The 14025-nt window shown below is 48.0% G+C and overlaps 1 protein-coding gene and 1 pseudogene across 8 annotated transcripts in view; both read right to left on the bottom strand.

Annotated features, from left to right (window-relative positions):
* Window positions 1–371: 371 nt before the first annotated feature.
* Window positions 372–490, bottom strand: LOC134968018 (5S ribosomal RNA; annotated as a pseudogene).
* Window positions 491–8230: 7740 nt separating this feature from the next.
* Window positions 8231–14025, bottom strand: part of ECE1 (endothelin converting enzyme 1) — a 155199-nt gene continuing 149404 nt past the window's right edge. For all 8 annotated transcript variants that reach the window (XM_063942052.1, XM_063942053.1, XM_063942051.1 and 5 more), the window contains 6 exons: window positions 12943–13046; window positions 11086–11196; window positions 10711–10778; window positions 10314–10504; window positions 9834–9929; window positions 8231–8803 (listed from right to left, as the gene is read on the bottom strand). In XM_063942052.1, coding sequence (XP_063798122.1) covers window positions 8627–8803; window positions 9834–9929; window positions 10314–10504; window positions 10711–10778; window positions 11086–11196; window positions 12943–13046 — 747 coding nt within the window. In that variant the 3' untranslated portion in view covers window positions 8231–8626. The remainder of the gene's footprint in view (window positions 8804–9833; window positions 9930–10313; window positions 10505–10710; window positions 10779–11085; window positions 11197–12942; window positions 13047–14025) is intronic.

Genomic DNA, 14025 nt, shown 5'->3' with positions numbered 1-14025 from the left:
GAGAAGAGGTGGGGTCTTTTGCGAAGGCAAAAGACAAAAGCAACTATGCGTCTTTTCCAGAGCACACTTATGAAATTGATAATGAAATTGGTTAAAATGTAACTTTTAATGTGATATACTTAAAAAGAGGGCAGCAGACGCTAGTATATATTCATAGCCGCAAAAATGCTAGGATTCTAGGCGATAAATTGAATATAGGCAAAAATATGTATTCCCTTTAAGTAAAAATTGAAATAGTATGTCCCTATATCGGGAAATGATTTTAGGGAAAAGTGTCTCACTTAGGCTCAGTATGGTATGGTATTCCAATTCAGTCTGTAGTCTATGCAGTGTCTGGGTGTCACAAAATTCCGTTTAGTGAAAGAGTAAAATACCTACGGTACCTAGTATTCCCTGGTGGTCTCCCGTCCAAGTACTGACCAGGCCCTACAGTGTATAGCTTCCAAGATCAGACGAGATTGGGCATACCCAGTGTGGTTTGACCGTAGGTAAGTGGGTCTTAAACAGACAACATCAATCTGAACACACAAACACATGCAAGGCTTGTGTGGAGAGTTGGATTTAAACTGACACAAACATGGATTTCTTTCCTTGCAATAACAATATGTGCTTGAAATTATGTTTTTGTATGGGTGAGCGCTGTTGTCTTGTGAGAACAGGAGCCAAGTCCGGATTTCTTAACAATTCTGCTGTTCAGTCATCTGTCTGAACATCGAATGACAGAATGAGAGGGTGATCGGAAGCAGACAAGTTTTTCTAAAATAAAGAATAGAGGGGTACTTCTGCAGTCCCTGTGGGCGGGATGGATGAACAAACATAGCCGTTGATTGCATATGTACTAACATATGCGATTATCATCGCAAGGTGGTGATGGAGGCCCCACGCGATACCTGTGAGGTGGTGTGTGGGGGGGGGTCTTCGTCACTTACCTAGGGTCTCCACCTGCCAGGAAGCAGGCTGTCCTGGGCACCTCCTCCCTGCAGCCAGAAGGACCTCCGGCTGCGTTGCTAGGGGGGAGGAGGAGTTTGGTTTCTGGGACCAGGGTTTCCTGGAAGAAGGTATGCTGGGCGGGAGGGAGGCGGCGGCTTATAAGGGTATCCAAAGATGGAGATACCCTCAGGGATGAAAATGCGGCGGACGGTACATACCGCATTTTTCCTTTAGTACATCCTGCCCTGCGTGAGGTAGCGTTCTGTTACCATAAGCATTGCAGGACACCACTGATAGCCATGGGATGAGAGTGACCCCGAATCGTATGTAATTGCAGAAAAAAAAGGAAAAATGCAGTAGATGGTATATATAAAAGATTTGTTGTATATTTGCAGTGATTAAGGGTCACTCATTGATAATTAGTTCATGTTCCATGACAGATGGTAATAGTAAATAATCACAGCAAACGCAGTGCTTATAAAATGGCGTCTAAGAGGACTATGATCATGCAGGGTTTGTTTGGTTAATTTAGCTTCATGCACAGTTCAAATAATGCTCAAATACATAGGCCCTCATTCAGAGTTGTTCGCTCATTGGCGTTTTTCGCAGCGTAGCGATCAAGTGAAAAACTGCATTTATGCGCATGGTACGCATCGTGCATGCGCTAAGTACTTTCACACAAAACTTTGTAGTTTTACACCAGCTCGAGCGACACTTTTCAGTCGCTCGAGTGTTCGTTGTTTGATTGACAGGAAGTGGTTGTTTCTGGGCAGCAACTCAGCGTTTCCAGGGAGTGTGCTAAAAAACGCAGGAGTGCCAGGTAAAACAGCAGCAGTGGCTGGAGAAACAGGGGAGTGGCTGGCCGAACGCAGGGCGTGTTTATGACATCAAATTAGGAACTAAACAGACTGCAGTCATCGCAAAGCATGCGTTATTTATACCTTACTACTGCACGTGTGTATAATGCCCAGATGTACCCTTCGGCTCATATTTTGTGTGTAAATCTGGCTCTGGTGCTAGCCAGTGCCTCCTTAGCCTTTTAGCTCACCGCACATCCCTGCTAGGAAGAGTCCTGGTGATTCTGAACTTTTGTCATTTACGGATGATGGAGGCCACTGTGCTCATTGGGACCGTCAAAGCAGCAGAAATTTTGCTGTACCCTTCCCCAGATTTGTGCCTCGAGACAATCCTGTCTCGGAGGTCTACAGACAATTCCTTTGACTTCATGTTTGGTTTGTGCTCAGACATGCACTGTCAAGTGTGGCACCTTATATAGACATGGGTGTGTGCCTTTCCAAATCATGTCCAGTCATCTGAATTTACCACAGGTGGACTCCAATTAAGCTGTAGGAACATATCAAGGATGATCAGTGGAAACAGGATGCACCTGAGCTCATTGCAAAGGCTGTGAATATTTATGTACGTGTGATTTTTTTCGTTTTTTATTTTTAATAAATTTGCAAAAATAATTTTATTTTTTTAAAACATTGTCATTATGGGGAATTGTGTGTAGAATTTTGAGGGAAAAAATTAATTTATTCCATTTTGGAATAAGGCGGTACCGTAACAAAATATGGAAAAGGTGAAGCGCTGTGAATAGTTTCTGGACGCACTGTATATGTATGCAAACACATTCACCTTTTGTAGAAGCCGCTAGCGATGATCAGCAGCAGCCAGCGGGACAAACTGTAGGCGATATGTTTACGGTCAGCAGCATTAGGGCGTGGTAGTGGGTGTGGCGTGTGACATCATGTGGAGAAGCTGGGGTCTCCGTGGGCGGGGCCATGGATGGCCGCTGTGGTTAAGCAGCATACTTAGGATCAGTTGGTCTGACTCCTTATAATGCCACCAGCGGCAGGCCCCAGCTGCACTACCGCTACTTCTGCCAACAACCCAGGGGAGGGCAAGCTGACAGGCAGCATCCCGTGATAAAAATAAATATTCAAGAATAAAAAAAATCTAAACAGGTGGACACGTGCGTGCCCGCGCCCCCCATGAATCCGCCTATACGGGTCTTATCTTTGGCCAGGCCATTCCATTTGTTTTATTGTTTAAAATTTTCTGTTGAATCATCAATTACGAAGTCTGACTTCTATTACATGTGGAATAACCACAGTTGGATGCCATTTCCTTACGTCACCTTCGTGATATTTCTGAGAAATATGGGTTCTTATCTCGGCAGTGTACCAACAAATGTGTCCACGTCTATATCCGACATTGTCCCAGTCTGCCACATGACTGGTGTATCTGCCGGACGGCGAGTATATCAATGGTCAGATCTGAGCAGTAATGATCACATGTCGGGAATCCTAACCGAGCGATCATTGCTGCACGGGCGCAACCACACTCTGCACTTATCTGCCCGGTCAGCCGATAATTGCAGCATATTGCCAATAGGGAGCCGGTAACAAATTGTGGCAATATATAAACGGGAGCTCACACTCACAATGGGGTGTAACGATTCGTTAAATTACTTTAAACAAACCAATAAATGTAAGGGAAATGTTTTACAATATTTTTAGATTTTATATAGTACTTGATACTGTGTCAATTTTTTTTTTAAAGGAAAAAAAAGAAAACTAATTTAACATTGAAAAGCTTCAAAACAAAAAATGAGTAGGCGTCTAAATACTATCCCCAGGCATTGTCCACATCATTTACATCAAATGGAAGTCATTCCTACCACTGTTCCTGTGATTGCTACTCTGACGCCACGGCTTCTGCGATAACGATGAACTACTACTCTACCTATGATTACTACGCTGCTGCCACGGTCCCTGGGATTGTTACTTTGCCGTCTGTGCAGAGGCCCGCTTACGTCACTTGGCTTTAATCGTTCATTCTGAATTGCCCTGTGTCCCAGACCGGCAATCAAATATTTTGCTTATTGCCCCATTAAGAGATCCATCGAGCCTAAAGACTGGCAAAATGTCTTTGGCTAGTAAAGACTTTCCATAATCCGCATGACACAACACCAGTAGATTATACATTGTAACCACATGAAAAAGTCAAGTAAAATGTGTCAACATATCTAAACCCCATAAAGGAAACCACTGGGCTAATCTGAACAAAATAAATAGAACATAACCATGTTTCCTATGTATTTGTGCAGAAATGAAGCCATGCTTTGTAGAATTAATCCCATGTGGAGGGATAGGGGACTTGGGCAAGAAAAAGCAAGTTTCCGGATGATGTTAGAAATACGTTTTTGGGTATCAGTCATCTGATGACGTTAACGCCTGCTGGGAGCTTACACAATAAAGTATGTTTCTGCTCAGAGGCGGTGGGTTTGGATTACAGGATCTCCGATTAGTTTGTGGTTATACTAAGGGTGAGTACACACTTTGCAATATTGCATACGATGTGGCTGATATGGGTTGGTTCATTGCTATATTTTATAGTGTGTACGCGGGATACGATGTGCACTTCTGCAGGTCGTATCCAGCATCACAGACGTGCAATATAGCTTACGAGGGCCATGCTGCCAAATGCAGCATGGTCCTGCTCTCCCCCCACCCCCAACATCAGCAAGTGTACGCACTTGCAGATGGCAGGACCCCATCACAGTCTATGTCGCATCGTGCAGACATCGCACTGATGTATACACAGTCTAAGGGGTGTATTCAATAAGAGTCGGAAGCTGCCGTCTTGTCAGAAAGATGGCAGCTCCCGACTGATTTAGCTCTGAAGGGGTTCCATCCTATTCAATAGGGCGGATTTTTTTCTGACAAGTTGGGAATTCCCGACTTGTCGGAAAACACGTGGATCGCCAGAATAGCCGCCGATCCGCGTGCTTCTGTCAGAAACAGGACTAAATCCGAAAGGATTTGGCCCCATTTCCAACAACCTCAATCCGACTTTTTAAAAAAAAAGTGGGATTGAGGGGAGGAGACGGGAAAGCGGGGCGAGGCAGGGAGAGCGCGCTTACCGGCTGGCACAGCACCCTCCAGTGGCTCAATGTGAAAATCACACACGGGGAGCTGCTGACCGCAGCAGCAGGGACAGGGCACGGGGAACGGGCAAATCAGACCGTTGAATAGGGCATGTCGTATCCATTCCGACAAATGCATGTCGGAATGGATCCAACTCTTATTGAATGCACCCCTAAATCTTACCAGTGGTAGAGTTTGGTACATATTAGACAGATCAGGTTGTCAGAGTAACCCTCACGCATATAATTAAGGCTAGCAGGAATTCTACAAAGTACGACTCTACCACCACTGCTATCTGAGAATATTTTTTAGTGCATGGGTCTTCAACCTCGGCTCTCCAGCTGCTGTGGAACTACACATCCCAGCATGCCCCACCACAGGTTTGCTATTAAGGCATGCTAAAACGGAGGCCGGGCATGCTGGGATGTGTATTTCGTCAGCAGCTGGAGGGCAGAGGTTGAAGACCCATGCTTCCTTATTGCCACAAAGGACTATTTTCCGCAGGGTCCAATTGCTTTTTTCCAAATGGTCTGCTAGAACAAACACATCAGGGGAGGAATATCTACCAGGCACCATGGAATTCCAGCAGCACACCCGCCACTTCCTCCTCATTCCTAGAGCAGCGTATTTCCTCCACCTGAGGATTCTCTGTCTGCCTGGGTCAGCAAGTGGGGCTGCCGTTTCCACCAGATGGAGATCCTGAAAACCAGACCTGCCGGATCTAGGTAAAGGAACACGACACAAGACGTTTCCAATCATACTCTGCGAGCTCCACAGAAAGCCTGAATCAACTCTTGTTACTGCGCCCGATACGGTCAGTCTGTCGGTTTCTGCGTTACGGATTTTACTCTCTTTAGGAATCTCTTTCTATTCTTGATTGTCGGCCGGCAGTCACTGAACACCTCGGTGGCGCCATCTTATGGCCAGTCGCAGCTGTAGTCGCCTACATTACTGAAACAAAAGCCACACCGATTCCTCTATGATTTGCTGAACAGTGCAGATTGTATATAAATACGACTTACTGAAAAACTAGGTCAGAGGTTCTCAAACTCGGTCCTCGGGGGCACACACAGTGCATGTTTTGCAGGTCTCCTCACAGAATGGCAAGTGAAATAATTAGCTCCACCTGTGGACCTTTTAAAATGTGTCAGTGAGTAATTAATACACCTGTGCACCTGCTGGGTTACCTGCAAAACATGCACTGTGTGGGCTCCCGAGGACTGAGTTTGAGAACCTCTGAACTAGGTTTTACAAGGCACTGATTCCTCATTCTCTAACTCCCATCTACTGGTACCAACCCCTGCAAATGGCACCATTGTGGAACGCAGATTAATTCTCAGCCCCTAACAAAAGCTTTAGGTCAGATGCTAACTACTAGCGGCCGGTGAGGAGCTGTAAGAACACACGGGGATACAGTCTAGAAAGATTTACAGCTGTAATCCTGCATATGTGACCGATACATAGAACCAGTCTGTAGCTGGGGCCCCAGCCCTAGTAGCCAAGATGGCAGCTGCTCCAACAAAGTGGTTAACCCTTGTGCTGCTGCACTATTCTCACATGAACAAACAGCACCAGTGCACATAGAAACAAGGTTTAATAACCAGTCCTGTGCCCCAATATAACAATGCATAGATACTGGAAAGTCAGGTCGCTATGCTGCGGTGTGTAAAGTCTACTGGGCACAGTACAAAAAACAACATTTATCAATGCACAGACCTCACACTGTTCATGTCCCAGCGAACACATATGCCTCTGCTATAGAGGTGACGTCACCACCGAGCGCTCGCCGTGTACATACACGCTGGATATATTGCCGCATTTGCAACTACAGTCTCAGAAACGAAAAGTTTGGGAAAATTAAAAACAAAACCCACTGCTACAATATGAATACGGATTTACGCCCGGAGCGAATAAAAAGTAAAAGCTGGATATTGTTAGCGTAAGGCTGTGTACACAGGGCAGGAATCAGGCCCACATGTGCCGCGCACTGCTGGAAATATAAACCGCTGTACAGAAGGAAACAGGCGGCTGAAGCTGTTCCTCCTATCACATGTGTGTCCAATAAAATCCCCCCCCCCCCCCAAATCCACATTCCTGAGTCATTTTGTTGTTCCAGAATCTGATCCAAAACAGATGTGGGATCTGTGAGCTGCAATGGGACCAGCTCAGGCCTATCGTGACCGGCTAGCAGTGGGCCCAGCCGAGTGCCGTACCTGAGCAGCCAGAAACAAGAGCGCTATGGCATAGGTGCCCTGACCTGGCACAGCTTGCCCCTTACCGTACAGCACCACACACAGCTAGTAGTGTGTGGCAAATACAACATTCTAAGGAGGAATAAAACCAGAACCTCTATGTGCTCTCCCCCATCCCCCACTGGCAGCTCTTACTCCGTACCACATCTTCTGCCACCACAATACCAGCTGCCCGTACACCGCTTCCCGCAGGGCTGCACAGGCTCTTGGGCCAGGCGTGGCTGCTGCAACGTCACAGACACAGACTTCTGGTGCTCCTGCAGACTTGGACACTGGCCTCCTAGGCCCCACTGGGCTCTTTGGCTGCCACAGTCCCATTTGGACTGTCTGCACATCTCCTCCTGGGCTGTACACTTGGCCGCGCAGTCCCTCCTGGACGGTCTCCGCTCAGTAGCCAGACGCTGTGGTCACATCTCCATCCCTGTGTGTGCCAATCCCTCCAGCCCCACACAGAATCTACAGCTCACTATCACTACCTTCACACAGCCACAGTATGTTACCCCGCTGTCCAACATAGCGGGAGTCCTGACAGATCACACAGACAATGACTGGAACCAGAGCTTGCCATCCAGCAATATCCGGTACGGGGCACGATGTGCATGTAGCGGTGTTTGCTTTGTAGATGTTGAGGTAGTGTAAGCCCCACCGTACCGGACAAGCATTTATTTTTACACACTTGTAAAGAACTACAAAGGAGAAGCCATGTCCAGCCATGTCACTTCCTGCAATGAGCGGCTTTAAGTTGTGGGAACTTCTTTCTATAGCTGGGGGTATATAGATCTGGATCACATGCCCACTTGGCTTGTCTTCCCCCCCCCCCCCGCCACCCTGAAGCTTTGGAGAGCGTCACTTATTTATGGCTCTCATTTTCAGCCATTGCATCTGTTGTACGGACGGATCCCATGGTTCCTCTGCCCCTCCAAGTAACCCGACCTGGGCGATCTCGTATCACCACGGCTACCGGATGGGGAGCGGCAGATCCCCACGCCGCTCGCCCTAGTGTGGCCGGTACTAGCGAGGTCATAAGGTCATCGTACTTTTCAGCCACCCCACAACCTGCGCAGTTTTGTCGCTGCAGTACAACGGAGGAAGAGACTGACACAGGACAGCCGTATGTACAAAAGTCACATTTATATACACATGTATAGAATATGTACAATAATACAGATCCATCTGGACAAGAAGTGATTGGATGTGGCTATGGCACCCGCAGTGAGCGCAGTGTTGAATTACACAGGCGTACATAGCCCTATTTCTACCAAGTCAGTGCTATAGAATAGGGGTCGCTTCTAGTGGAGAACCCTACACACACAGAATACAAAATGTCAGTCTACAGATTAGTGCACTCAGTTACTCAACAGCCCAAAAGCTGCTGAAAGGGGAGGGGGGTAATTACAGCTTTGGCCAACTACCCCACCCCTCCTCAACATGTGTTGTGGGGAGCAGGGATCCACACTGGTACCCCCACCTTCCCCCGTCAGTGGTTTCACCAAATCTCCTCTCCCCACCGCACTACCACACTTCACATTTCTGCGTTGGGTTCATGGGCGAGCCCGCCGGACACTGAAAGTGTTTGGAAAAGTCTCTGGAGTTGGACACGGAGCCAATGACGCGATATCGGGACGGGCTGTGCGGATCGGTGATGAGGCCTTCGTGTGAGCTCTCCGACGTACGCACGGAGCACCAGACCTGCAAAAACACACAACAGACAACTTACACACAGTCATTACACAACTACAACCAGAGGCGAAACGCGATGGATTCTGGCGTTTCTTCAATTTAACAGATGAAACTGGAATACCTGCACGCGCCAAGTCTACATAGAGTCTGAGAGGCCTGGTATCTAGTCATTTATAGCTTCAGAATAAAAGCGCAGGGAATATAACTCTGCAGAAACACACGTGAAAGGAGGTTTCATATTTAGCCACCGGTTTCCCTTCCAACCCGCCAGCCCCAAATCTCCGCTCCCCTAGATACTCAGACTGCAGAGGACAGGCCAAGATCAGATATAACACAAGTTACACCCGGATAAACACAAGAAAAGCACCAATGAGGCCACATCCCGGTGACGGCATTGTCCCATTTGCAGGTTTGATACGCTTAGCGTTCGTCTCTTATGCGCTGGGTTATGAAGCTCTGACAGCAGCAATACTACATAGGAAATAACCAATCACATTGGCTGTGGCAGGGAAACCATTTCCCACTGAACGTATTCTATTCCTACCTGGAAGCACAACATTGCTACCCTATGGCCAAGATGAACGCTATGACCTAAAACGTGCGGCTCCAGTATTAGCGCCGTCTTACCAACCACAGGAGAAAGCCAGGCGGAGGTGCACAACATAGATAATCACGCTTGGTAACTGCTACACTGCAGGCGAGACCTCCAGCGCCAGAATTACCCAAGATGCATCAATAAGAAAGGTGTCCCTTTGACATCTATATTTAGGAGACCCTATACTGCAAATACATCAGTGGAAAATTCCTGGCTGTGATCTTTTTGTGGTGCAATACCACGAAATGGCCTGTTGGTGCAATACCACGAAATGGCCTGTAGGTGGCGGCATGTGCTTTGCCACCTGTGTACTGCTTATGCCACTACAGAAAGACCCATGACCGCTAGAGGGGGCAGGATAAGACATTACTGAATGGTACCCCGCAGATAACCGGTGTCCCTTACCGAGCAAACGTACAGGGCGTCACCAATGAAACGTCTTACCTGGGCAAACCCTACAAAGAACAGCTGGTCATTAGAGAGACTCAAGGAGGGCAGCACCTGTTCCTCCCCGTTCTTCTTCACCCAGTTCCGGTACGCCTGTAAAAGAGGATGAGACTGAATACCACCACGTCAGAAGACCCCAACGCTCAGCTTCTGGCGATACCACGGGCGTGAGAACTGTGCCCGCAGTCTGATTGCCCCTCCCCCTCACACCGTATCTCCGTCTGGAGAACTCCTGGGAGCTCTTGGGACTAAACCCCTACAGGCAATGAAAATGGGACCCCTGATATTGTACAACGGACATCATTTATAACCACATCGGCGGCTGGTCGGTGCGCGCTCCCTTGTGTACAATAAAGCTAAACCCTAGGCATAAAGGAGCGTATTCCTACTGCAGGCGTTTCACAGAGGGACCACATGGGAAGCAGCGCCACAGCATTACGCCACCACTGAAGTAATGAAGGGGGTAGGTGCACTCACCCGGTACGCAGCTTTCAGTCCTCCGTTGTCCGCAATGTTCTCCCCCAGGGTGTGTTTCCCATTCACGGCTTCGCCGTTCACCTTGTAGCTGCTGTACTGCTCCGTGATGCATTCCGTCTGCTTCTTGAAGGCCTCGATGGAAGAGTTCTTCCACCAGGGGCGGAGGTTCCCGTCCTTGTCGTACTCCCGGCCTAGACAGAAAGGCAGGAAGTTTAATCGGGATGAGAGGAAACTACCTGCTACAGCATGATCTCTCATGGATCCCTAACAATGCTCAGAATAAGTACCACCTGCAGATCAATGGTGTTAGCCAATTAACACACCTGTGCCTCAGCAAGATGATCTGGAAAACATGCACTGCTAGGGTTTATAGGGGCCAGGTTCGAGACGAACATACCTTGGTCATCAAACGCGTGGGTCAGCTCATGTCCCATCACTACGCCGATTCCACCAAAGTTCAAAGCCCTGCGGTAAAAGGTTTCTGTTAATCACAATGCGGCCAGCCTGGGCACATCTCACCCGGCACCTACCTCCCCCTGAGCGCCACCTACAGGCTCTCTCACACATTGCAAGACCAGGCCTCCAGGAGGTGTTCTAACGCTGTATAACACAAATGGGCAGAGTGTAGTCTGACCGGCGCTCCTGGCCCAGTTCAGAAAAGAAAATCTATACAATAAAACCCCATAACTCACTGAGTGGTACGAGGCCTTGCTGTAACACAGAGGCCCTATGCTAAGACACCCGTGTATCCCCAGAACAGCTGCAATCTTACGTGGGTAGGGAGCTGGTGTAGAACGGAGCCTGCAGGATTCCTGCGGGGAACACAATCTCATTCTTGGTAGGAGAATAATAGGCGTTCACAGTAGGGGGCGTCATACTCCACCTGTATGTGCAGGAACGGAGGTCTATGTATAAAACATGTCCGTACAAACATCCGTCCATTCCTATCCAATGATCACCGTATACTGTGGACTAGTAACCCCACTCCTGTCATCCAGTGGTCATAGTATACTGCTGACTAGTAACCCAACTTCTGTCATCCAGTGGTCACAGTATACTGCTGACTAGTAACCCAACTTCTGTCATCCAGTGATCACAGTATCCGCTGACTAGTAACCCCACTTATGTCATCCAGTGATCACAGTATACTGCGGACTAGTAACCCCACTCCTATCATTCAGTGATCACAGTATCCGCCGACTAGTAACCCCACTCCTATCATCCAGTGATCACAGTATACTGCCAACTAGTAACCCCACTCCTATCATCCAGTGATCACAGTATACTGCCAACTAGTAACCCCACTCCTATCATCCAGTAATCACAGTATACTGTGGACTAGTAACCCCACTTCTGTCATCCACTGATCACCGTATACTGCCGACTAGTAACCCCACTTCTGTCATCCACTGATCACCGTATACTGCCGACTAGTAACCCCACTTCTGTCATCCAGTGATCACCGTATACTGCCGACTAGTAACCCCACTACTGTCATCCAGTGATCACCGTATACTGTGGACTAGTAACCCCACTATCATCCAGTGATCACAGTATACTGTGGACTAGTAACCCCACTACTGTCATCCAGTGATCACCGTATACTGCCGACTAGTAACCCCACTTCTGTCATCCAGTGATCACCGTATACTGCCGACTAGTAACCCCACTTCTGTCATCCAGTAATCACAGTATACTGTGGACTAGTAACCCCACTTCTGTCATCCACTGATCACCGTATACTGCCGACTAGTAACCCCACTTATGTCATCCAGTGATCACAGTATACTGCCGACTAGTAACCCCACTTCTGTCATCCACTGATCACTGTATACTGCAGACTAGTAACCCCACTCCTATCATCCAGTAATCACAGTATACTGTGGACTAGTAACCCCACTTCTGTCATCCACTGATCACCGTATACTGCAGACTAGTAACCCCACTCCTATCATCCAGTAATCACAGTATACTGTGGACTAGTAACCCCACTTCTGTCATCCACTGATCACCGTATACTGCAGACTAGTAACCCCACTCCTATCATCCACTGATCACCGTATACTGCAGACTAGTAACCCCACTTCTGTAATATACAGCTTGTATCTCACACTGTTACATACACTCTGTATTATGCTTTAGTATAGAGGGGACCTCTATTCGCCATATAATCTACAGTAGGGCGTAGAAAATGGGCGTCCTGTACAGTAAGGCGTCGGCACAGTTCTGAGAAATTCCAAATTTGTTAGAGGAGGTTTTGCTCATATTGGGCCCGATTCTGAGACAGGATATAATAAAAATCCCTAAACTGCGTCAGAGTGCAACTCGGAGCCAGGCCAGTTGTGTAATACCGTGATCGCCCACATAGGGGAGCTAGAGCAGAAGTACTCTGTATGGCTGAGGATTAACTACAATGCGCATCAATTCTAAGTGCTGCAGCACCAGGGATACAGATCAGCCAATCAGATGCCTCCATTTGCCCAGTGACCACCTCCCACAACAGTAACGTGGTACCCGGCACCTTTAAAAGCCACCATCTGCCCTGGGCCATAGATACTGGACTGCAGTGGATGGTAGTCTGGGATCACAGAGTAGATTACCAAAAGTACATAGACTGTGCGGCTCTTACTGGTCCTTGTTGGGAGCCTTGCGCAGCTGGTCTGACGTCACTCGCGCAGAGAAGTTGTAGAACAGCATAACGTTCTCAAAGTACAGCTCCGGCGTCACGTCGTACTGGAAGGAATATCAGCAACAAAGGGGTAAATTGGCTGCCGTGGACAGGGCGAGTCTGGACTACTGCTGCACAATCCAGCACCGGGGCTGGGTCACCTGAGTGACAAGTGCTTAACACCCCTCCCCTCCCAATACAGAACATTCTATAGGACACCATCAATGCCTAACCCCGCCCATGAGGAACATTCAATGGGAGAACATCACTTCCTAACACCCCCTACATACGGAACATTCTATAGGAGACCATCACTGCATAACCCCGCCCATAAGGAACACTCAATGGGAGAACATCACTTCCTAACACCCCCCTACATACGGAACATACTATAGGACACCATCACTGCCTAACCCCGCCCATGAGGAACATTCAATGGGAGAACATCACTTCCTAACACCCCCCCACATATGGAACATACTATAGGAGACCATCACTGCCTAACACCCCCCACATATGGAACATTCTATAGGAGACCATCACTTCCTAACACCCCCCACATATGGAACATTCTATAGGAGACCATCACTTCCTAACACCCCCCACATATGGAACATTCTATAGGAGACCATCACTGCCTAACCCCGCCCATGAGGAACACTCAATGGGAGAACATCACTTCCTAACACCCCCCTACATACGGAACATACTATAGGAGACCATCACTGCCCAACACCCCCCACATACGGAACATTCTATAGGAGACCATCACTTCCTAACACCCCCCACATACGGAACATTCTATAGGAGACCATCACTTCCTAACACCCCCCACATACGGAACATTCTATAGGAGACCATCACTGCCTAACCCCGCCCATGAGGAACATTCAATGGGAGAACATCACTTCCTAACACCCCCTACATATGGAACATACTATAGGACACCATCACTGCCTAACCCCACCCATGAGAAACATTCAATGGGAGATCACTTTCTAACCACCACCACATACGGAACATTCTATAGGAGACCATCACTGC

Source organism: Pseudophryne corroboree, chromosome 10 (assembly GCF_028390025.1).
Source record: "Pseudophryne corroboree isolate aPseCor3 chromosome 10, aPseCor3.hap2, whole genome shotgun sequence".
NCBI lineage: Eukaryota > Metazoa > Chordata > Amphibia > Anura > Myobatrachidae > Pseudophryne > Pseudophryne corroboree.
This window is presented reverse-complemented; position numbering and strand designations above follow the sequence as displayed.